General features: G+C 44.9%; 2 protein-coding genes and 1 non-coding gene across 5 annotated transcripts in view; 1 reads left to right on the forward strand and 2 right to left on the reverse strand.

The window, feature by feature from the left end:
* LOC145363644 (uncharacterized) overlaps nt 1-23,787 on the forward strand; it is a 53,938-nt gene that overhangs the window by 18,410 nt on the left and 11,741 nt on the right. The window contains exons 2-3 of one of the 3 annotated variants that reach the window (XM_080218844.1): nt 950-1,596; nt 19,575-20,543. In XM_080218844.1, the coding sequence (XP_080074970.1) occupies nt 950-1,596; nt 19,575-20,543 (1,616 nt within the window). Of the gene's footprint in view, nt 1-949; nt 1,597-17,933; nt 18,010-18,351; nt 18,416-19,226; nt 20,986-23,787 lie in introns of those variants that run through there. The other 2 variants (XM_080218838.1, XM_080218839.1) reach the window with 2 other exon arrangements.
* On the reverse strand, nt 6,446-6,609 carry LOC145335648 (U1 spliceosomal RNA). The gene has a single exon (XR_013885283.1). It is a non-coding gene; the product is annotated as a U1 spliceosomal RNA (small nuclear RNA).
* Nucleotides 13,576-17,600, reverse strand: LOC145363482 (uncharacterized). The gene is made up of 4 exons (XM_080218681.1): nt 17,476-17,600; nt 14,344-15,011; nt 14,036-14,178; nt 13,576-13,867 (listed from the first exon to the last, which is right to left on the reverse strand). The coding sequence occupies exons 2-4, from the start codon at nt 14,686-14,688 to the stop codon at nt 13,576-13,578; spliced, it is 780 nt and encodes a 259-aa protein (XP_080074807.1). The 5' UTR covers nt 14,689-15,011; nt 17,476-17,600.

Genomic DNA, 23,787 nt, shown 5'->3' on the forward strand with positions numbered 1-23,787 from the left:
CTTTGAGAGAGAGAGAGAGTCATAATGAGGAAGTTGGCCAATGAAGTTCAGAGTGAAACTCCCTCCTCTGTGCAACATTTGGCAGGAAATCAATGTTTCCCCCTTTCCATTTCTTTTCTCATTCTGGGGGAAATTGGGGGCTTGCAGCAACTGAAGGAAAAGGAAGTGAATCCATTCTGTATGTTCCACATATTTTTAGTCCAGTCATACGGGCATAGCTTTGTCTGGCAGCCTGCATGGAGATTTTCAGCTGTGTATCTCCAGGACAGGAAGCAGTGAGGCTGATTGAGCATGGATCTGTGAATCAGCACCTTGAGCAGAATTGGGAGGGTGAATATTAGATACAGCAGAGTGAGAATGGAGGGAGAGTGTGTGGAATGGGGATTCACAGCTTTTGGGGAATAAGGGAGGAAAGAATGTTCCATAGAAATGAGAATTTGTACTGACACTGATGACTTGTGTCAACTTGTTTTACAGGAATCACAGGCTGAAATCTCAAACATCAGGTCGAGATCTGGCAGAGTCATGTTCCTCGGGAACTGAATATCATCGGCATTGAATCTGGAAGGAGATTTGAAAAGATTTCAAACATCAGTGTGACTGGAAAAGCATCAACACACTGCCAAATTCAAGTGAGGGTGTTCCAGAGCACTGACTGAAGAGCTTTAACCAGTTACACAGCCTGAATAAATATCACACCATTCACAGCAGGGAGAGACTGTACACGTGTTCTGTGGGTGATCGAGGCTTCAACTGATAGTCCACCCAAGGGAAAGGCAAGAATACCTGCACCATGGAGAAACCATGGAAGTGTGTGGACTGTGGGAAGGGATACAGAGCCCCATCGGAGCTGGAAGCTCATCGGCGCAGCCACACTGGGGAGAGGCCATTCATCTGCTCTCAATGTGGGGAGGGATTCATTCGACTCTCCCACCTGCAGTCGCACAAGCGAGTTCACACTGGAGAGAGACCATTCACCTGCTCTCAGTGTGGAAAAGGATTCACTGTGTTATCCACTTTGCAGAGACACCAGCGAATTCACACTGGGGAGAGGCCATTCACCTGCTCTGAGTGTGGGAAGCGATTCAACCAGTTATCCAATTTGCAGACACACCAGCGAATTCACACTGGGGAGAGGCCATTCACCTGCTCTCAGTGTGAGAAGAGATTCACTCGGTTATCCGACCTGCAGGCACATCAGCGCATTCACACTGGGGAGAGGCCGTTCACCTGCTCTCAGTGTGGGAAGGGATTCACTCGGTCATCTGACATGCAGAAGCACAAACAAATTCACACTGATGAGAAGCTGTTCATCTGCTCTCAGTGTGGGAAGGGATTCACTCAATTTTCCAGCCTGCGGAGACACCAGCGTGTTCATACTGGGGAGAGGCTGTTCATCTGCTCTCAGTGTGGGAAGGGATTCACTCAATTGTCCAGCCTGCAGAGACACCAGCGTGTTCATACTGGGGAGAAGCCGTTCACCTGCTCTCAGTGTGGGAAGGGATTCACTGGACAATTCCACCTGCAGAGACACCAGCTAGTTCACACTGGGGAGAAGCTGTTTACCTGCTCTCAGTGTGGGAAGGGTTTCAGTCAGTTATCCAACCTGCGGAGACACCAGCGAGTTCACATGGGGAGAGGCCATTCACCTGCTCTCAGTGTGGGAAGGAATTCACTCAGTTATCCCACCTGCTGAGACATCAGTGAGGTTACACTGGGGAGAAACCTGCTCAGTGTGTGAAAAGGGTTCAGAATTTCATCACAGCTGCTGAGGCACCAACAAGTTCACAGGGGTTGGATTCTGCTGTTATTGTTTCTGCTCTCAATTACGCCCAGGACTGCATTTTGTTCATTCTCACAGTTAGTCAATGGGGAGGGTCAGAGGGTTTCTTTCTGCTGGACTGGCTGGTCTCAGCCTCCAATGGGCTGGTGCTGTTTGAGTCATTCTGTAAGTACCTTGTTTTAAATTTCACAAGAATCACAGTGACAAGGTGTTAGGAAGTTCAGAGATATTTAGTCAGTATTTCTGTTTGAAACACCCCCAAATGCCCATCCAATTTCCTTTGTAATTGTTTATTATCTCCATTTCCTCCACCCTCATAGGCAGTGAGTTCCAGTTCATTACTATTTGCTGCATCAAAATATCCTTCCTCACATTCCTCCCCCTGCATCTCTGACCCAAAACTTTAAATCTGTGTCCTCCTCGTCCTTGTTCCATCAGTGAATGGGAACAACTTATCTTTGCTCACCTTATCTAAACCTGTCAGAATCTTGTCCACCTCTATCAAATCTCCCCTCAACCTCCTTTGCTCCAAGGGGAACAACCCCAGCCTGACATTGACAATAAAGAACAAACTAACAGAATATGTTAATACCTGAAATCAAATGGGAATGTTGAATTTCTGTTTTAAAAATATTGTGAATATATTGTCCTGGACATTAAAGGAATTGGAAAAACTCACCTTGGGAGTGGGTGAATGGAATATATCAATCTGGTATCCACCTACAGTCAAGTGAAAGTCTGGAATGTGTAGCTGGAAATCTCTCCCTAATAGCACTGTGGATGTATTACACTGTGGCTGTACTTGCACCTCAGGTATTGTAGCAGTTCAAGATGGCAGTGTTGGGGTTGACTGTGGCCGAGGCAGCTACATACAGACACATATTCTGTTATAATTGAAGGACTGCAGATTGAATGTGAGGCATGATGGGACTGGACGATTTTGACCACATTCCTGTGACTGCTCAGTTTCTGCAATTATGGACCATTAAAGCTGTTTAGCAGGGCCCTGACAGAGGACCTGTGAGAATATTTACTCGGAATGAGTTGGAATTAAGCTTATCCCAGGACTGGCTGGTGTTCAGCAGCTGAGATACCCGAATCTGTAAAAAGGGGGGTCCGACCAATCAACAAACAGTGGTAGATAGTTGGTTAAGAAATTAAAAAGCATTCTCAGGCATTTTTAAAATTATTTTATCATACATTTGTGATAAAAACTGTGAGGGACTTGTGACCTGATAGTCAGTGAAGTCACAGTATACTCCAAGTAGCACTGGACTGAAAAGCAGACCCTCTGAGAGTAGATTTTAATTGTTATAATCTGACCCAAGCGTGGCCAGTGAAAAATCAGAACTTGAGTGGGCATTGGACAGGTCTCTTACCTACCATTTGGAAACTAAGAACAAGAAAGTTATTGATAAAATGATTAGAGAATTAAGCCATCATTTTGAGTCTGGATGACACTTTGTAACAACTCTTATGAAGGGTCATCCAAACTCAAAATGTTGACTCTATTCTCTCTCCACAGATGCTGTCAGAGCTGTTGAGTTTTTCCAGCATTTTCTGTTTTTGTTTCAGATTCCAGTATCTGCAGTATTTTGCTTTTGTGATAAAAAGATTCAGTCTGATTGGAATCCCCAGAACTGAGGGAGTGCTGACTGAAGGAGAAAAAGGATAAGGATTATAAGGTCTGGGTTCTGATTCTCCAAGCCCATGTAGAATTAACAAAATGAGTTTCTACAGTTTATAAAGAACAGAAGTTACCCATCCCTAACAAAAACTGATCAAATTAAAATAATTAGGTTGAGGAATATAACAAAAAAATGAGGTTTCAAATCAAGTTTATTTGGTTGTTAGAGACTTTTTTTAATTATGTAAAGTGATGTAATTGTGTGTCAAATTTTCTCTGCTCACTCCCCATCACTTTAGGTTCTGTCGAAAAGTTCATCCTTTCAGCAGACAGTTGATTTGTTTTTAAATCACCCGAAAATGCATATCTATTTTAGTTTATGATTGAGGATTTAATGGGAACCAGTTAAATGTGGAAATTTGGAGGAATTTGGAATAACTGTGAGATTTTTATTGCATTGTCACCTCAACGCCAGATAACGCCTGCTGCTGTCAGACTTTTGAATGGACCTACCTCACACTAAGTTGATCTTTCTCTATATCCCAGCTGTGACTGCAACACTACATTCTGCACTCTCATTTCCTTGAACAGTATGTTTTGTCTGCGTAGCACGTAAGAAACAATATTTTTCACTGTATGCTAATACATGTGACAATACAATTAACAAAGTTTTTGTAGGTGGTAACATGTTTGGGATTTTAAATCAACAAAGACTAGATGTTGCCTCTAAAATCAGGCCTTGGAAGTTGGATTAAAAAAAGGTTAAGTTATAATGAAGGAGAATAAAGGATCTTGCATCTTATTTTAATCAAAGAGTTGTGAGCTTGGAGTGCTCTGTTGCTTTAAGAAGCTATAGCTGCGAGAGAGAATGCTGAGGATTCATTGTTTGGAATTTATGAACTGTGAGAATCTGTATGTTTTGCCTGCTTTATGTGGATGTTTGTAAATGTATTTTGTCAGTGTTTTGGACTACATTTGTTAATGTTTATCTTTCTGGGTAATTAACTTTATCTTGAGTCTTTAATTAAAGGCATTTCTGGAAGCTTAAAAACAGAACCACAAACACACTTAAGGAGTTCATTTTGATTATTGATGTTGCAAAGCACATGTGATGTTTCACCAAGTGAAAACTAGTTTCATTAAGATTTAAACCAATTTCATTGCTAACAAGTTATAGACATATTAGCTGCTTTCCAACTATTGGTGAAGGTGGGCTTTCAACATTTTTAAAGTATAAAATGTGGTCTTGAGAAGCCAACTTGGTAGAGAGAGGTGGAAAGAGAGATATTTACAGAGTGTTGTTGAGAGCTGTTGGTTTTACAAAATATTTACATTTTCAGAGCCGTCACTTCATTTACTGGTCTGAGAGGGACGAAGAGAAAGCCATTTGATTGTTAAAGTTAAGCTTTCTCTATTCACTGTTAATCGACACTTTGCTTTTTATCTTTCTGACTTGTTACATTTTTAATGGTTAACAAACTTTCTGAATTCACCATTTAAAGTGTTCTTTCTTGCCATATGGTTAAGACACTGGAACCTGCACTGATTTACGATTAGGGGGGTTATTGTAAACAAGAGAACCCCCATTAATCTTAGTTCAAATAAATCAAGTTTCTTACAAATGCAATGCTATCCTTTATTATGAGAGAAATTGAACATTGAAGTAAAGATTTGTACTTCAGTTATACAGGGTGTTGCTGAGACTGTATCTTGAATACTGGGTGCAGTTTTCTTTAAAGAAATAATACAAATGCATTGAAAGTGATTCAGAGATTTAATAGATTGCTTCCCAATTCTTGACCCTCACAGTATAACTTTTGTCCGATTTTCCTTGTCTTTAGCTGTCAAAGAGTCATCCTGACTCAACATGTTGTTTCTATTCTTATTATAGATGCTGTCAGACTTGCTGAGATTGCCCAGCATTTTCTGCTCATGTTTCAGATTCCATCAACATCAGAATTTTGCCTTGAAACCAGTTCTTGTTAGATAAGGGAATCTAAAGTATCAAGTGTAGAATGAGAATGTGGAATGCAACACAGACAGATCAGCCATGATCTAAATAAATGGTGGGAGCATACTCAATGACTTACTTCTGCTCCTTTGTTGAATCTTGTTCACAAATTCCTGAGAATTATGAAACAAGGCTGGAAGATTCACCTTGCTCGTGCTAGTGGCAGCTATAGCTCTCAGGAAGTTAGGAAAGAGCTCCAGCTGGTATAAGCCATAGTAGACAGGCAGCATCATACCAAAACTTAAACAGAACACAGCAATGAGTTGGGACTTAGGTGTCCATGCTGTGAGCTGGGTCAAGGGGTGTCCGTGTTGCGAGTCAAACATGGGGAGGGTACTCATGTTTGTGTGTGTGTTCATTTGTGTGCGCATTGTGTGTGTGTGTGTATATGTGAGGGTGAATGGACATGTGAGAGAGAGAGAGAGACAAGTCAATACTGTGTGTGCAAGAAAGAACTAGAGCTATGGTGTGTATGTCTGTGGGATAAAATGAGGAGCCCACGATTGTTTGTGTGTGGTTGAGAAAGAGTGGAGTCAGAATGCGCGTGTTTGAGAGAAAGAGGTTATGGTGTGTGTGTAAGATGGGGGAGGGGGGAACGTATGTGTGTGTGTGAGACAGAGAAAAGGAGCTGTGAGTGAGAGAGGAGAGTGATTTTGTCTGGATGGGCAAGTGTGAGAGATGGAGAGAGATTCTGTGTGTGGGTGTATATCCAAGAGAGGAGGAGGGAGGAGAGTGTGTAAACGTGAGAGAAAAGAGATACGAGTCTTTGTGATAGAGCGTCACTTCAGAGTTTGGGCCTTCAGCGTGTGACTGAGCTTTGCGAAGTGGATGGAGAGTTGTGAGGCTGGCTTGATAATATTGTAGCTGCAATGGAGCATGCGTGAAGATTGCAAGCTGGTGGGTGGGGTATTAATTAATCCTTGCATAATAATCAGTGATTATTGGGAACAAAGTTAGTTGACAGAAAAATAGACTCTACGCAGTCAATAATGTAAATTGAAAGCTCTGATTTTCATTTGCAAATCAGGGGAAAGCGCGAACACAGTCACCCACTTCCACAAATTCTGCAGTCGAGTATCCAGCACGTGGGGACAACGCAGGCTTCAGTACACCCAGAGGACAATGGGATAGCCTCATTCTAGGACATCAACCTACCTGATCATTGACTCTCCCCTACCAGGTAAGTATATTTAATTAGTCTCACACATTGTCACCCCACATCAAACACTACCCCTCACAGTCACACAGACACAACTTTCACTCATAATATCGCCCTGTTCAGATTTGTTGTCAACGGAACAACTCAATTCTTCCCAATAATGGCAGTAACATGTTGGACTGTGTCACTTGAGAAAAGGTTGCATTGATATAGACTGCCGTGCTTATTTGCATATTGCCCATAAAAGGAGACATTATTCCGGCAGGCTCGAAGACCCGCGAATGGCCTCCTCCCGATCCTATTTTCTGTGTTTTCTGAAAGCGAATGAACCGCCCTCCCGCAATGCTGCCTGCAATACGGAGACTGTCCATCTGAATCACTGCTCCCTCATCTCGAAGGCTGACTCCTCACACTACTGACCAGGTAAAGGGCCAGAAAAACCTCAATCTATTCTTACATTTTTAAAAATATTGTTACAGACTAGTTATGTCAAGAGGGCATTAAATTACTACTTGAATATGCAGGCTACAGGGAAAAGGCAGGGAAATGGCATTAAGTCATGATGCTGGTTTGGAGAACTGGTGTATGTGTGACGAAGGAACACCGTTTCCGAAAGCTTGTGGGATTACTATCAAATAAACTGGTTGGACTTAAACCTGGTGTTGTGAGACTTCTTACTTGAAGAACTGGTGCAGACATGATGGGCCAAATGGCCTCGCTCTGAATCATTACAATTCTGTGATTCTGACTCAATCTGACAGTAATAAGTTTTTAATCAGCAAGGAAATTAATGGTAACAGAGATAAGGCAGGAAAGTGGACTTAGTGAGGTTAGATCAGCCATGATCTCAGAGCAGGCTCGAAGGGCTGAATGGCCTCCTCCTGTTCCTACTCCTTATGTCCCATGGTTAAAGTTTAATTCTGATTCTCTCTCTACAGATTTTGACAGCCCAGATGATTTTTTTTCCAGTTCTTTCTGGATTTATTTTAGATCTACCTGTAGTGGGGGAAAACACTATTTACTATGAAGATAAAAAAAATCTACTTCATCAGCTTTTGTGAATCCTTGCAGTGCAGCAGGTGCCCATTCAGGTAATCAAATCTGCATCATGTCTCTGGCAGAGTATCTTACTCTCTCTCCCTATAGTCCCTCACCTTTACCAAAGCTAATTCCCTAAACCTACACTTCTTGGGGCAGTAAGGGACAATTTAGCATCACCAATCTTCTTAACCAGCAGATCATTGGACTGTGGAAGGAAACTGCAGCACCCGGAAAACCACGTAGAAATGGGGAGGACATGCAAACTCCACATAGACAGTCACCCAAGGCCAGCATTGGAACCACGCGCCTGGCACTGTAAGATGGCCGTGCTAACCACTGTGCCACCAAGGCAGCAGGTGTCTCCAAAACCAGGACCAATAGAAGCTTCCTCTCGCACCGCCCCCCCCACCTCTCCTGTGTGATAAGGGAATGCGGTGTGATAGAATGCTGATGTTTGAAATTTAAAATATAGTTTTCTGCTGTAAGCACTGTCTGAGGCACAGAAATCTCTCAGTTATTGTCCTTGATGGTCTAGAATACCTTGTCGTCTTTTTGGAACCTGTACTTTGTGTCAGGTTGGGGTTACTGCGCCTTTACCCCCCTTTCCATCCCAGTCTCGGGTGTTTGGAGACTGGGCTCCGGATGAGTAATGGCAGCTGCGACTCCCACAATCCCTAGCGCTAGGAAAATCGCTCTATCCGCCACGCGGGCAGGAGGCCCGGGACTGCGCATGGCCAAGGGAGATGGGAAGTTGCGCATGTGCGGGGGCGTGCCGCCTCCGACCATCATGCTGAACTGTTGACCAATGAGAAGAGTTAGAGGACCGGAAGGACTCAAGTCTTCCAGCCAATCAGAGCGCGGGCTTTGTGTGACTGACGATTGAGTGTCAGACAGACTCAAACTGTCCCCCGTCTCTATGAGTAAAACACTTCCTTTTCTCCATCTTTCTATTTCTTTTCTCATTCTTAGAGAAACTGGGGACTTGCAGCAAATGAAGGGAAAGGAAGTGAATCCAGTCTGTACATTCCACACATTGTCAGTCCAGTCAGATAGACAGATATCTGTCTGACAGCCTGCATGGAGATTTTCAGCTCTCTGTGTCCAGGACAGGAAGCAGTGAGCATGGATCTGTCAATCAGCACCTTCAGGAGAATTGGGAGGGTGAATATTAGATACAGCAGAGTGAGAATGGAGGGAGTGTGTGGGATGGGGATTTACTTTTGGGGAATGTGAGAGGAAAGAATGTTTCATGGCAGCTAGAATTGTCTGTTCTGAATTTCTATCCCGTACTGATTGTGATGAATTTTCATTGGGTCAGAGTTGCAACAATTATGTTTTGAGTGGATCCCATGGAATATCTTTTGCAGCAGCTTTCCTGGTGAGTGAATCTGCCTGGTTATTACCATCGCTCTCTTCACTAACTCCTGCTGCTGATCTACCTTCACCTTTCAAATAGCAATTTGTCCCAAACACACCACACTTTGCACCCTGAGATTCTCAGTGTGAACAGGGAGGAATATGTCTGAAACATAGAAAATAGGAGCAGGAGGGGGCCATTAGGCCTATTGAACACGCTCCACTATTCATTATGATCATCCAGTTCAATCACCTGATCCCACCTCTCCCCATATCCCTTCACCTCATGTGCTATATCGAACTGTTTCTTGAAAATATACAATGTTTTGGCCTCAACTAATCCCTGTGGTAGTAAATTCCATAGGCTGACCACTCCCTGGGTGAAGAAATTTCTGCTCATCTCTGCCCTAAACAGTCTACTCTGCATCATCAGTCTGTGGTTCTGGGCACCCCACCATCAGGAATATCCTTCCTGCATCTATCCTGCCTAGTCCCAGATCTCCACCCTGGGATTCCTGGTGCAAACAGGGTGGGATGTGTTTGGAGACAGGATGTCTCAGTTCCCCACCCTGGGATTTTCAGTGTGAACAGGATGTCCCAGTTCTCCATCTTTAAAAGATCAAAGAGAGGACCAACTGGATTAAATGGTGTTGCTTTATGACATAATTTCATTGCCTGGTAACTAACCTCCTGGAACCCAGCTCATTATGGGCTGGGAGTGTTTGATGGGGCAGCGCAGATGGAGTTTTCCTACTCACTGACACTGTTTGGTGTGGCATGTAATGGGAGTTTTCCTTTGTATCTAGCTTGGGCAGTGCTTCCTCTGGGAGTTTTTCACAGGATGATTTAGAGAGAGCTTTCTTCTGTACCATAGATGGGTTGTACATACCTTGGGAGTGTTTGGGAAAATGTAGAGGGAGCCTTGCACTGCTCCTCACAAATGTTGTACCTGCCCTGCATGATTTCCACTTCAGAACATGTGCATTAAATTTCAATTTGATTTATTATTGTCAAATATATTGGGATATGGTGAAAAGTATTTTTTCCTTGCATGCTATACAGACAAAACATATCTTTCATAGAGTACACAGGAAGAAGGAAAGGCTACGTACAGAATATAGTATTGCAGATACAGGTAGGGTGAAGAGAAATATCAGCTTAATATATGATAGGACCATTCAAAAGTGGGACGTTGTTCTTGAGTCATTTGGTACATGTTTTCAGACTTCTGCATAAATTAACTGAATGGTGGTGAGCTGCCTTTCTGAACCACTTCAGTCCATGTGGTGTAGGTACATCCACAGTGTTGTTAGGGAGGGAATTGCAGGATTTTGATCCAGTGACAGTGAAGGAACGGCGATATATTTCCAAGTCACAATGGCAGGTGGCTTGGATGGGATTTTCCAGAAGGTGGTGTTCCCATGTGTCTGCTGTCCTTTCCTTCTCGATAATGGTGGTTGTGTGTGTGGGAAGAGATTGACTCAGTCATTTATCAGTTTTGTTTGTGGGAATACATTTGTTGATAATAGATCCACAGATTTTTAATATTTTCCCAATGCACAACAAACAAGTTGCCTCCTTGTAACTTTACGATTACCTCTGTTTAGATTTAAGACCCTGGTTTCAGATTGAGTAACATTGTTCTCAAACTTAGTGTAAAATTCTATTATAAATTTATTGTGTATTTCACTCTCAGCCAACCTCACTGAAAACAGATGATGTCTGATCAGCATCACATTTCTGTTTGTGGAGGCTTACTGCACATTGAGATACCCTGAGGTTGTGAAAGGCACTATATGGATGAGAATTCTTCCAACTGCAGCCCAGTTGCTGTGATTATCAGCAACAACATCAGCACTCCCCTGTTTCATAATGAACAATGTTCACCCCTGAATCTGATTAACAGCAGTAATAACTGCAGGATTAGAACAGTGCAGTTGCTTGTGAACCCGCTGGTGTCTCACAAGATTGGATGATTGAGTGAATCCCTTCCCACACACTGAGCAGGTAAATGGTCTCTCTCTGGTATGAACTCGCTGGTGTGTCAGCAGGTGGGATGACTGAGTGAATCCCTTTCCGCACTGGGAGCAGGTGAAGGGTTTCTCCCCGGTGTGAACCTGCTGGTGTCGCAGCATGTTTGAAAATCGAGTGAATCCCTTTTCACACAGAGGGCAGGTGAATGGACTCAGTCCAGTGTGACGGCATCGATGAATTTCCCAATCAGAGGAATAAACGAATCCCTTCCCGATATTCCCACATTGTCCACACGGACTCCCCCCAGAATCCCTTCCCGATATTCCCACATGGTCCACACAGACTCCTCCCAGAATCCCTTCCCGATATTCCCACATTGTCCACACGGACTCGCTGTAGTGTGACTGCATTGATGAATTTCCTGATCAAGGGATAATGGAATACATTCCCACACTGTCCACATGGGCTCTCCCTGTTTCGGTTACACTTGTGTCTTCCCATATCACTCAATTGATTGAATCCAGATCCACATGTGGAACATGTGTACAGTTTGTCTTCACAGTGACTGCTGCTCTCCCCTTCCACGTTGCCAATGACATTCAGTCCTGATGAATCGAGTGTCTCGGTTAGATTGATGTGATGCCTGATCTGAGCTTCCTGTCCGTTTAACTATTTATATTAGTAATTACTGTAAAGAAAAAGTAATGGACAATTTCAGAGTGGACAGTTTTATAACTTTACATTTTTTTATTCGCCTAAATCTGCTCTCCCTTCTCTTTGTTGAAATGGGCCCCTCTTACAATACTTCTGTCCTGTTCAAATGACGACAGCACAGAGGGACAGTGTCCCTTTAAATAAACAGATCACCTGCCAGCACCACACATGCTCAGGCCAATGGAACTGGCACACTGCCTCCACATTGGGCTGCTGGTTAGTAGCCAATGAGCTGGGGTGGGGTGGAGATTGAAATATCTGGAATTAGTGATGGTGTGGACACGTGGTTAGAAAAATCACCTCATCATTAAATCTGACACAGAGATTGTGAAGGGTGTGGTTCAGCCTCAGACAGTTCCCAGGGAAAGGGATGGATTCAGTAGTTAGGGTGAATTTGTCATGGTGACTGAAGACAGTTTAATTGGGGGAAATTTCTGCTCATCCTGGACTGCATGTGGGATAAGCAATTTGATAATTTAATAACAGTGGAGTAATGGAGAGGGATGGGTGTGAGGTAGAGCTGGGTGTTGTCAGTGTACATGTGAAAGCTAACATGGTGCTTTTGGATGGTGTCAACCAGTGGCAACATGTACAAAGAACAAAGAAAATTACAGCTCAGGAACAGGTCCTTCAGCCCCTCCAAGCCTGCACTGACCATGCTGCCTGACTGAACTAAAAACCCCTACCCTTCTGAGGACCATATCCTTCTATTCCCATCCTATTCATGTATTTGTCAAGATGCCCCTTAAAAGTCACTACTGTATCGGCTTCCACTACCTCCCCCGGCAACAAGTTCCAGTCCCAATACTCACTGTGTAAAAAATCTGCCTCATACATCTCCTTTAAACCTTGCCCCTCGCACCTTAAACCTGCGCCCCTAGTAATTGACTCTTCCACCCTGGGAAAAAGCTTCTGACTATCCACGCTGCCCCTCATAATCTTGTAGACTTCTATCAGTAGCCCCTCAGCCTCCGTCATTCCAGTGAGAACACACCAAGTTTCTCCAAGTTCTCCTCTTAGCTAATACCCTCTGTACCAGGCAACATCTTGGTAAATTTTTTCTGTACCCTCTCTAAAGCCTCTACATCCTTCTGGTAGTGTGGCGACCAGAATTGAACACTATATTGCAAGTGCGGCCTAACTAAAGTTCTGTAAAGCTGCAACATGACTTGCCAATTCTTAAATTCAGTGTCCTGACCGATGAAGGCAAGCATGCCAAATGCCTTCTTAACTACCTTCTCCACCAGCATTGCCACTTTCAGTGACCTGTGTACCTGTACACCCAAGATCCCTTTGCCTATCAATACTCTTTAAGGTTCTGCCATTTACTGTATATTTTGTATCTGTAGATGGGAAATAGGAGGGGCAAGAGATAGATCCTTGGGGGACACCCAGTTCAGAGGCTTTGGAGAGGAAAGGGAGATTGGAGATGGGGCGGTAGTTGGTAAAGACTGTGGGGTGGAGTGTTCTTTTAGGACAGGTGATGACAGTGGATTTGAAAGGTGGGGGACAGTGCCAGAGGATAGAGAGAACCGTCAACAATATCACCTAATGTGTGGAAGGTGGATGACCAGTAGTTTAAGGAGAATAGGATTGATGAAGCAGAAGGTGGGTCTCATGGACAAGATGCAGAGGTCATGAAGGGAGGTAGAGAAACTGGAGGAAGCTGTAGGTTCTGGGCTTGGGCAAGACGGAACTCTAGACATGGTTTGTCCCAGTGGGAAGGGAGGGAAATAGCAGAGGCAGCTGATCAAATTGTCCCAATCTTACCAAGAAGCTCCATGAGCTCCTCACACTTGGAGGTGAGGATGGAAGAGACAGGGGAATGTGAGAACCCTTCAAAAGGAAATAACATATGTTAAAGGTGTTAAAAGATCAAACACTGTTAACACAAAGCTAATTTATTGAAATTACTTGTGAATTCGCTGATGTCTCAGAAGGTTGGATGACTGAGTGAATCTCTTCTCACACTTGGGACAAGTGAACGGCCTCTCCCTGGTGTGAACTCGCTGGTGTGTCAGCAGGGAAGATGACTGAGTGAATCCCCTCCCACACTGAGAGCAGGTGTACGGTTTCTCCCCAGTGTGAACTCGCTGATGTACAGTGAGGTCAGATGATGTCTTGAACCCAGTCTCACAGTGAGAGCACCTGAACGGTTTCTCGTCAGTGTGGAGACGTTGATGGCGCATCAGTTCCCCAGAACTTTTAAAGCACTTTCCACATTCCAGGCATTTAAAAGGTCTCTCCTCAGTGTGAACACGTTGATGGTGGAGCAGTTGCCGGGAACTTTTGTAGCACTTCCTGCAGTCTGGGCATTGAAATGGTCTCTTCTCATCGTGAACACTCTGGTGATTCAGCAGAGTGGATAACTGAGTGAATCCCTTCCCACACTCAGAACAGGTGAACGGACTCTCCCCAGTGTGAATTCTCTGGTGTGACCGCAGGTTAGATGACCTACTGAACCCATGCCCACACACGGAGCAGGTGAATGGCCTCTCCCCAGTGTGACTACGCTGGTGCTCAGTGAGTTGAGATGATTGTTTGAACTCAGACCCACAGTGAGAACACCTAAATGGCCTATCGTCACTGTGAGCACGTTGATGGAGTATCAGATCCCGGGAACTTTTATAGCATTTCCCACAGTCTGGACATTTAAATGGTCTCTTGTCAGTGTGTACTTGCTGGTGTGCCATCAAATCAGATGATCGAGCAAATCCCTTCCCACACTCTGAGCATCTGAATGGTCTCTTCCCAGTGTGAACACGCTGGTGTCTCAGCAGGTTGCCTGACTGAGCGAATCCCTTCCCACAGTTGGAACAGTTGAAAGGTCTCTCTCCAGTGTGAACTCGCTGGTGTTGCAACAGGCTGGATGAGCGAGAGAATCCCTTCCCACACTTGGAGCAAGTGAACGACCTCTCCCCGATGTGTCTGGGCTGATGAGTTTCCAGTTCTGATGGGGATCTGAATCCCTCCCCACATTCCCACTGTTTCTCCCCACTGTGAATGGTGCTTTTTCCTTCCATGTTCAAAATTCACAAATATTCAGCTTACAATAAATTGGGTGACTCCAATCTCATCCTGATGTTTGCTTTGAGTTTTCTGATTGGAAATCCTCCCCTTCAGATAATCTGTGAAATTGATTTTAAACAGAAAAAAAGGGATGAGAAAGAACTCACAAAGGCACGTTGTGAAATTGAGTTGAATGAATCTGATAAACTGTGGGGCTGGCATCAGGAAAAAGTGACCATGAAATCTGTTTGATCTTTTGTCAGAAGTGAAATGGTCACTAATGTCCTTCAGGGAAGAAAGCCTGTCTCCAGTCTGAGTCCTCACAAGGCTCTGGCTCCTGCAAGAACACAAGAAATTGGAGCATGACTAGGCCATTTGGCCTGTTGAGGCTGCTCTGTCATTCAACACACATCTCACCATCTCAGCCTTAAATATATTCAGTGATGGAACCCTCTGGGCTAGAGAAATCTATGTCACGTGGAGTTTAGAAGGCTGAGGGGGGATCTTATAGAGACATATAAGATAATGAAGGGGCTAGATAGGATAGAGGTAGAGAGATTCTTCCCGCTTAGAAAGCATAGCAAAACTAGAGGGCACAGCCTCAAAATAAGGGGTGGGGGGGCAGATTAGAACAGAGTTGAGGAGGAATTTCTTCACACAAAGGGTGGTGAGTCTCTGGAATTCTCTGCCCATTGAAGTGGTGGAGGCTACCTTGCTGAATATATTTAAATCACAGGTAGATAGATTTCTGATAGACAAGGGAGTTAAGGGTTATGGGGAGAAAGCGGGAAACTTCAGATCAGCCATGATCTTGTTGAATGGCGGGGCAGGCTCGAAGGGCTAGATGGCCTACTCCTGCTCCTATTTCTTATGTTCTTACAAGAGAGAGAAAGCAAAACAGAGAGAAAGTAGTGAAACAGGCAGGGAGAGAGGGTGGCAAATGGGAGGCATTTTTATACACCTAGAACTGAACCACAATTTGATAAAACCTCCTAAGCCCTCAACCTCCACCATCTGGATTGTCCAGGGCAGCAGGAGTATTTCAAAACCATTACCTCTAATTTCCCCTCTGAGCTTACACCATCTGAACTTGTCTGACATCCAAGATTAGATGAGCAGAAATGTCCTCCATTTAAATATTGACAAGACTGAGTTCATTTCCTTCAGTTCTCGAGCCATCAACTCCATCCCAGTCCCCGCCAAATGTCTGAGACTGAAGCAGGAGGTTTGCAGCCATGGTGAAATATTTCACTCCAAGATGATCTTCCAAACTGTTCGACATCAGCATCAAAATCGCCTATTTTCACCTCAGTAACATCACCCAACTACACATTAGCCTCAGTTTATCCACTGCAAAAACCATCATCCATTCCTTTGTTACCTCTAGACCAAGTTATTCTAATATACTCCCAGCTGGCTTTCAACATTAAACAACCCCCTCCAGGCAGGTAAAGTCACTGCCTCCAATGCACCTCTCCCTGATCAGCTCAATACATTCTATGTCCATTTTGAGCAAGAGGTCAGTGAGAGCACGTCGTCCAACCCTGAAGCTCTGACGAACCTGTATTCGAGCTCACCATCGCCTACATCAGAGCAGCCTTCTCAAAAGTCAACCCACGGTGAGTGACTAGCCCGGATGGACTATCCAGACAAGCATTCAGATCTTGTGTGGACCAGTTCACAGTGGTATTTGTAGACATCTTTAACCTTTTTTCACATCAATCTGAGGTCCTTATCTGCTTCAAGAAGGCAAACATCATCCCGATACCAAAGAAAAGCCAGGCAGCGTGCCATAATGACTATTGCCTGGTAGCTCTGACATCCATCAGTATGAAGTGTTTTAAAAGGTGAGTCATGGCTCAAATTAATTTCAACCTCCCAGATTGTCTATCACCACAACAGGTCCACAGCAGACATCATCTCCTTGGCCCTACACTCAACACCTAGAATACCTGAGTAACAAAGACACTTATGTCAGGCTCCTATTCATTGATTACAACTCAGCCTTCAACACCATTATTCTGACAGAACTCATCTCCAAACTGTGTGGCCTGGGGCTCAGCTCCTCCCTCTATGACTGGATGACTTTCTAACCCACTGACCACAATCCATAAAAATAGGCAACAAGACCTCCTCCACAATCATCTTCAACACCGATGCCCCACAAGGCTCTGTCCTCAGCCCTTTAATATAGTCCTTATGCAACTATGACTGTGTGAACAAATTCCCTTCCAACTCAATTTCCAAGTTTGCTGATGACACCACCGTGGTGGATTGAATCTCAAACAATGATGAGACGGAGTACAGGAAAGTGATAGAGAATCTGGTGAACTGGTGCGGCAACAATAATCTCTCCCTCAATGTCAAAAGGAAGGAGATAGTCATCGATTTCAAGGAGTGTAGTGGAGGACATGTCCCTGTCTACATCAATGGAGATGAAGTGGAAATGGTCAACAGCTTCAAGTTTCTAGGTGTCCAAATCACCAACAGTCTGTCCTGGTTTTGCCACGCTAACGCTATAGTTAAGAAAGCCCACTAATGCCTCTACTTTCACAGCTTCTTCCTTGCTGTCATCAGACTTCTGAATGGACCTACCTTATACACCCTAGCTGTGACTGTAACGCTACATTCTGCACACTCTCCTTTCCTTCTCCCCTATACATTCTATGAATGGTATATTTTTGTCTGTCTAGCACAATAATACTTCTCATTTCATAGTAATACTTGTGACAATAATAAATCAAATCAATCAAATGTGACAATGATAAATCAAATCCCTTAAGACTCTCTTTAAAACTCACCTCTTTGTCCAATCTCTTGGTCATCTGTGCTAATATATCCTGATGTATCTGGATATTCCTGTGAAGTGCACTGGGATGATTTCTGGTTTAAAAATTTTAAATAAATAGAAGTTGTTGTTCACTGTAACCCTTGACCTCCCGTTTTACAACAACCCATTGATTTCAATCTCTAAGACTTTGTTCCGGCGGCTTTGCAGCCTGAGCCTAGCATCGGCAGTGCGCGTGCTCCAGCTCACAATGCCCGCGGAGTGATTGACGGCAGCTTTGGACCAATAGAAAAAGGGTGCGCGGCTGGAGGACGGAGCAGAGGTTGGTCCTCCAGCCAATTGGAGTGAACAAGGGGCACGACTGTCGGTCCTCCAGCCAATCGGAATGAATGAGGGGCGGGACTGGAGGACCGAGCAGGGGTTGATCCTCCAGCCAATCGAAATGAAAAAGGGGCGGGTCTAGACCCCAATACTCCTGTTGTGATTGACAACATGCGTAGTGCCGATGAGAACTCACGATCGGGGCGGTTGTGGAAATTCTTAGCCGGTGAGATACCGTGGGATGGATCATGAGGGAGGGCTGGAGCCGACGGGTAGTTGTAGGCCGAAGCTCCTATGCGGCGTTTGTAGCGGGGGAAGCTGCTCAGGCTTTTCCCCGAGACAGGCCCGTGTAAGTCGCCGCCATGTTTTCTGAGAACGGTCTGGAGCATGCGCAATGAAGGAGTGCTCGGACGTTCCAGACGTCACAATGGAATGGGTGAGAGGTTACGTCACAATGGAATGGGTGAGAGGTTACGTCACAATGGAATGGGTGAGGGTTCCAGATGAGCTGAGACTGGGGGATGTCCCTGAGGTGGAAGAACAAAGAACAGGAACAGGTCCTTCGATCCGCCAAGCCTGTGCTGACCATGATGACCTCACTAAACTTTAAAATAAACTTCCGCCCTTACTCGGTATGGATCTCTCGATTCCCTCCCTATTCTTGCATCCATCCAGATGCCTCTTAAATGTTGCTAGTGCACCTTTTCCCCCCCTCCCTCTCTGGCACGCATTCCAGACACCCCCCATTCTCTACGTGAAAAACTTGCCCACTCAATTCTCCCTGAAACTTTCCCCCTCTCACCTTGAACCTATGTCTCTTTGGAAATAGGCAGCCTTGATGATGTGGATATGTGGTTGGAAGCTCAAACTGAGGTGAAATATTTCACCCAGTTGTGAACTGCCTGGTTCAGCCTCAGACAGTTGCCAGGAAGAGGGATAGAGTTGCTGGCAAGGGAGTGGAGTTTGCAGTGGGGACAGAGCATAATGGATTCAGTCTTCCCATTAGTTATATAAAAAAAAGTTAATGCTCTTTTAATACAGGATGTCACACAAGTCAGGATGTGAGTTGTAGGGGAACTTGAAGTTGATGGCATTCCTTTCTAACCCACTACACTGTTCCTTGGTCATGGAGGTTGAGGGTTTGGGAGATTCTGTCAAAGTTCTTGTTGAGTTGTAAATGTATAAAATCCCTCTCCTTCATCCCTGCTCTCTCCTATTTCTCTTTGTGTCCCCCCACAGTGTCCACAGTCTTGTGTAGATCCAGACTGGGTGGCAGGTTTCGATCTCTGAAGAACATTAGTGAGCTAGTTGAGTTTTTATGACAAGCCAGCAGTGCCAGCCCCACAAATTCCCAAATTCATTCAGCTCAATTTCACAAGCTACCTTTGTGTTTTTGTGGGTTCTCTCTCACTCCCTTTTTTCTGTTTTAAATCAATTTCACAGGGTTTTAGGAAAGGATTTGGAGTTTGGAAACTGAAACCAAACATCATATCAGAATCTGATGGAGACAGCCAATTTATTGTAACCTGAATGGCATTGCACTTTGAACATGGAAGAAAAAAGCACCATTCACCGTGGAGAGAAACCATACATGTGCTCTGTGTGTGGACAAGACTTCAACCAATCATCTGCTCTTTCAGAACATAATTGCAGTCACAACAGGGATTTAGCATGGACATGTGGGGACTGTGGGAAAGGATTCGATTTCTCATCCCAACTGGAGATTCATCAGTGCAGTCACACTGAAGAGAAGCCATTCACCTGCTCCCAGTGTTGCAAGGAATTTGATAGGCCATCCCACCTAGCAAGACATCAGCAAATTCACACTGGGGAGAAACCATTCACGTGCTCCGAGTGTGGGAAAGGATTCAATAGACCATCCCAGCTAGCAATGCATTTGCGAGTTCACACTGGGGAGAAACCGTTCATCTGCTCCCAATGTGGGAAGGGATTTGCTGACTCATCCAATCTGCTGAGACATGAGCGAGTTCACACTGGAGAGAGGCCGTTCACCTGTTCCCAGTGTGGGAAGGGATTCACTAACCAATCTTATCTGCTGACGCACCAGCGAGTTCACACTGGGGAGAGGCCTTTCATCTGTTCTCAGTGTGGGAAAGGATTCGCTCAGTTATCCACTCTGCTGTTACACCAGCGGGTTCACACTGGGGAGAGACCGTTTACCTGCTCCGAGTGTGGGAAGGGATTCACTCGCTCAGCCAAACTGCTGATACACCAGCGAGATCACACTGGGGAGAGGCCTTTCACCTGTTCTGTGTGTGGTAAGAGATTCACTCAGTCATCCAACCTGCTGATACACCAGCGTGTTCATACTGGGGAGAAGCCATTCACCTGCTCCCATTGTGGAAAGGGATTCAATCGGCCATCCCACCTAGCAATGCACCAGCGAATTCACTCTGGAGAGAAACCGTTCACCTGCTCCCAGTGTGGGAAGGGGTTTGCTGACTCAGCCAATTTACTGAGACATGAGCGAATCCACACTGGGGAGAGACCGTTTACTTGCTCCCGGTGTGGGAAGGGATTCATTAACCAATCTTATCTGCTGATACACCAGCGAGTTCACATCGGGGAGAGACCATTCACCTGCTCTCAGTGTGGGAAGGGATTCACTCAGTCATCCCATCTGCTGACACACCAGCGTATTCACACTGGAGAGAGACCTTTCATCTGCTCCCAGTGTGGGAAGGGATTCAGTACGCCATCCCACCTAGCAAGGCACCAGCGAATTCACACTAGGGAGAAGCCGTCACCTACTTCCTGTTGGGAAAGGGATTTGTCATTTCAGCCAATCTGCTGAGACACCAGTGAGTTCACAATTAAGTATTGTGATTGGATTTTTGCTGTTAATATTCAGATTGAACCATGTTTATTTGGGCTGTTTCTGCTGAACTGAAAAAAAAACTCCAGCTTTGTTATAGATGTTAATACAACTGGTCTTAGAAGGGGAGGATCTGAAGTCAGGAAGCTCACACAAAACATCAAATCAGGTTTGGATGGAACTGCACAATTTATAGTAAATTGAAAAGCAGGGAACTTTGAACATGAAAGAAACAGCACTGTTCACAACCACAGTCACATTGAGGAGAAACAGTGGAAATCTAGAGACTGTGAGGAGAGATTCAGTTACCTGTTCAGCCTTTTTTATTGTTTTCTAATTCAGTGGATTTCTTTTTTACTAATTTAGTATCATACAAAGAACAAAGAACAACCCAGCACGGGAAACAGGCCCTTCGGCCCAACGAGCCCGCGCCGCCGCATCACCCTACACCTATTCTACCCTGCATGTCTACGAATGGAACCCTACTCAGTCAGATTCAGGGAAGAAATAGTGTCAATTTGGTAAAAACCGATTAGCCTAAGAGCACATCTTTGGGGTGTGGGAGGAAACCGGAGCGCCCGGAGGAAACCCACGCAACCACAGGGAGAATACGCAAACTCCCACAGACACAGACCCAAATCCATGTGTCTGCACAGCCAGCAGTGCTAGTCACTGAGCTGTTGCGGCGCCCGTCTACCGGTCCAGGATCAAGCACACACACCGACACGAAGTACTAGGCCACTCCTGGACTTCCAAGAGCAGCCCACGCACGACCCGCCGTGTGCATGCCCCTCGCTTGACACGAGGTGGACCTCCACCTGTGGAATAAAGACAAAAATATTAATCTTACAGCCTGCCCTTCCGGTGTCTCCCGAGGTTTAACCCTATTTAATAGCCCCTACCATATCCCTCCATTCTCGTTTCACTCATGTGCCTATCTAACTGCATCTTAAACGAGTCCAACGTTCCTGCCTCCACCACCCTACTCGGTAGCACGTTCCAGACCCCCACAACTCATAATACATGTAGCTACGCTGTATCTTTGAATCAATGTCATTACGGCACAGAAGGAATTCATTCAGTTCCTCAAGCCCATTTGGCCCTCTGTAGACCGGTTACACAGGCTGAGAAAACATCACACCATTCACAGCGGGGAGAAACCGTACACGTGTTCTGTGTGTGGATGAGACTTCAACTGATCATCCAACCTGGAGAGACACAAGGACACTGGCACCATGGCGAAATCATGGAAATGGGACTGTGGGAAGGGATTCAATTATCCATTTGTACTGGAAACCCATCAATGCAACCACACTGAGGAGAGGCCATTCGTTTGTGCTGACTGTGGTATGAGGTTCACTCACTTCTCCATTCTGCAGGAAAACCAGCAAATTCACACTGGAGAGAGGCCATACACCAGTTCATTCAGTTATCCACTCTGCAGAGACACCACAGATTTCATATGGGAGATAGGCCATTTACTGGCTCTGACTGTGGGAAGGGATTTAGTTGATCATCCATACTGTGCAACCACCAGCAGATTTGCACTGAGGGGAGACATCTCACTTGCTCTGAGTGTGGAAAGGGATTCACTCGATCATCTGACCTGCTGATACCAGGAAGCTCACATGAGGGAGAGACCGTTCACCTGCTCTGAGTGTGGGAAGGGATTCACTGAGTCATCTTGCCTGCCTACACACCAACAAATTTACACAAAGATCATTCGTCTGCCATGATTGTGGGAGATTCCCTGGATGATCCAACTCGTGGAAACATCACAGCAGTCACTCCAATTAAATCTATTATCTGTTCCAAACCTGGGTGTTACCTGTATCATTTTAGGTTAAAAATATATAGATGGAGGACATTGATTGGATTCTTTTGAGTGCAAATAACTTGCTGACATAGAGTGGAGTTAGGAGTTAAATACCTGCAGTGTTTCATTCTAAAACTATTCCAAGTAAAGACTGGCTCCAGTTTCTTCACCTGTCAGGATTATAAGACGGAAACAGAGAGTGTTTGTCTCATAGTGAAGTTTGAAAACTAAAGGAAAGTATATTTCAGACAGAAGAGGCACTGGTGAGGGCACAGGTGAGGCTGCAGCTGGAGTACTGTGTGCAGTTTTGGTCGCCGTACTTACGCAAGGATATTTTGGCCTTGGAGGGAGCGCAGAGGAGGTTTACTAGGCTGATACCGGAGTTGAGGGGGTTGAACTATGAGGAGAGGCTGAATAAACTAGGCTTGTACTCGTTAGAGTTTAGAAGAATGAGGGGAGATCGCATTGAGACATATAAGATGATGAATGGGATGAATAGGATAGAGGTGGAGAGGCTCTTTCCGCTCAGAAAGGACAGTAGGACTAGAGGTCACAGCCTCAAGATAAAGTGGGGGGGCAGTTTAGAACGGAGTTGAGGAGGAACTTCTTCACTCAAAGGGTGGTGAATCTCTGGAATTCTCTGCCCGTTGAAGTGGTGGAGGCTGCCTCGCTAAATATATTTAAGATGTGGGTCGATAGGTTTTTGATAGGCAAGGGGATTAAGGGTTATGGGGAGAAGGCGGGAAAGTGGAACTGAGCAACGACAGATCAGCCATGATCTTATTGAATGGCGGGGCAGGCTCGAAGGGCTAGATGGCCTACTCCTGCTCCTATTTCTTATGTTCTTAAGATTACAATTCCAGGAGTTTTTGTGAGTAATGGCTGAAAGTGAGTGGGAATTGTCAGGGTCTGATGACCTGCCAATGTTCTCAAAATCTGAACCATACAACCAGTGGAAGAATGAAGTGGCGATGTGGACATGGGTTACACCCCCACGAAGGAGGAAACAAGATCTGGTCTTGGCCTTGTCACTTACTATCAAAAAGAAAATCATAAACAAAATATTTTGTGATCTGGATGTCCATCAGTTCAATACAGATAAAGTCTTCGATCTTTTGTTCAGGTTCAATGATGAGATTGACAAGATAGATGAACTACTGGATGCTTACAAAGCATGGTCAGACTTTGATATGTTTAAAATGAGAGTAAAAGTATCTTTAGCAAATTAGGATATCACAACAAAAGGAAGATTGAAACAAATTTGGCTAAAGATGCAGATTTCCACGCCGACAGTCAATCAGCTTTACTACTCTGCTTCCCTCTGCTGGATGGTTGTGTTCCATTGAAAATTG

This window comes from Carcharhinus amblyrhynchos, unplaced genomic scaffold, assembly GCF_965287045.1.
Source record: "Carcharhinus amblyrhynchos unplaced genomic scaffold, sCarAmb.v2.hapA scaffold_39, whole genome shotgun sequence".
NCBI lineage: Eukaryota > Metazoa > Chordata > Chondrichthyes > Carcharhiniformes > Carcharhinidae > Carcharhinus > Carcharhinus amblyrhynchos.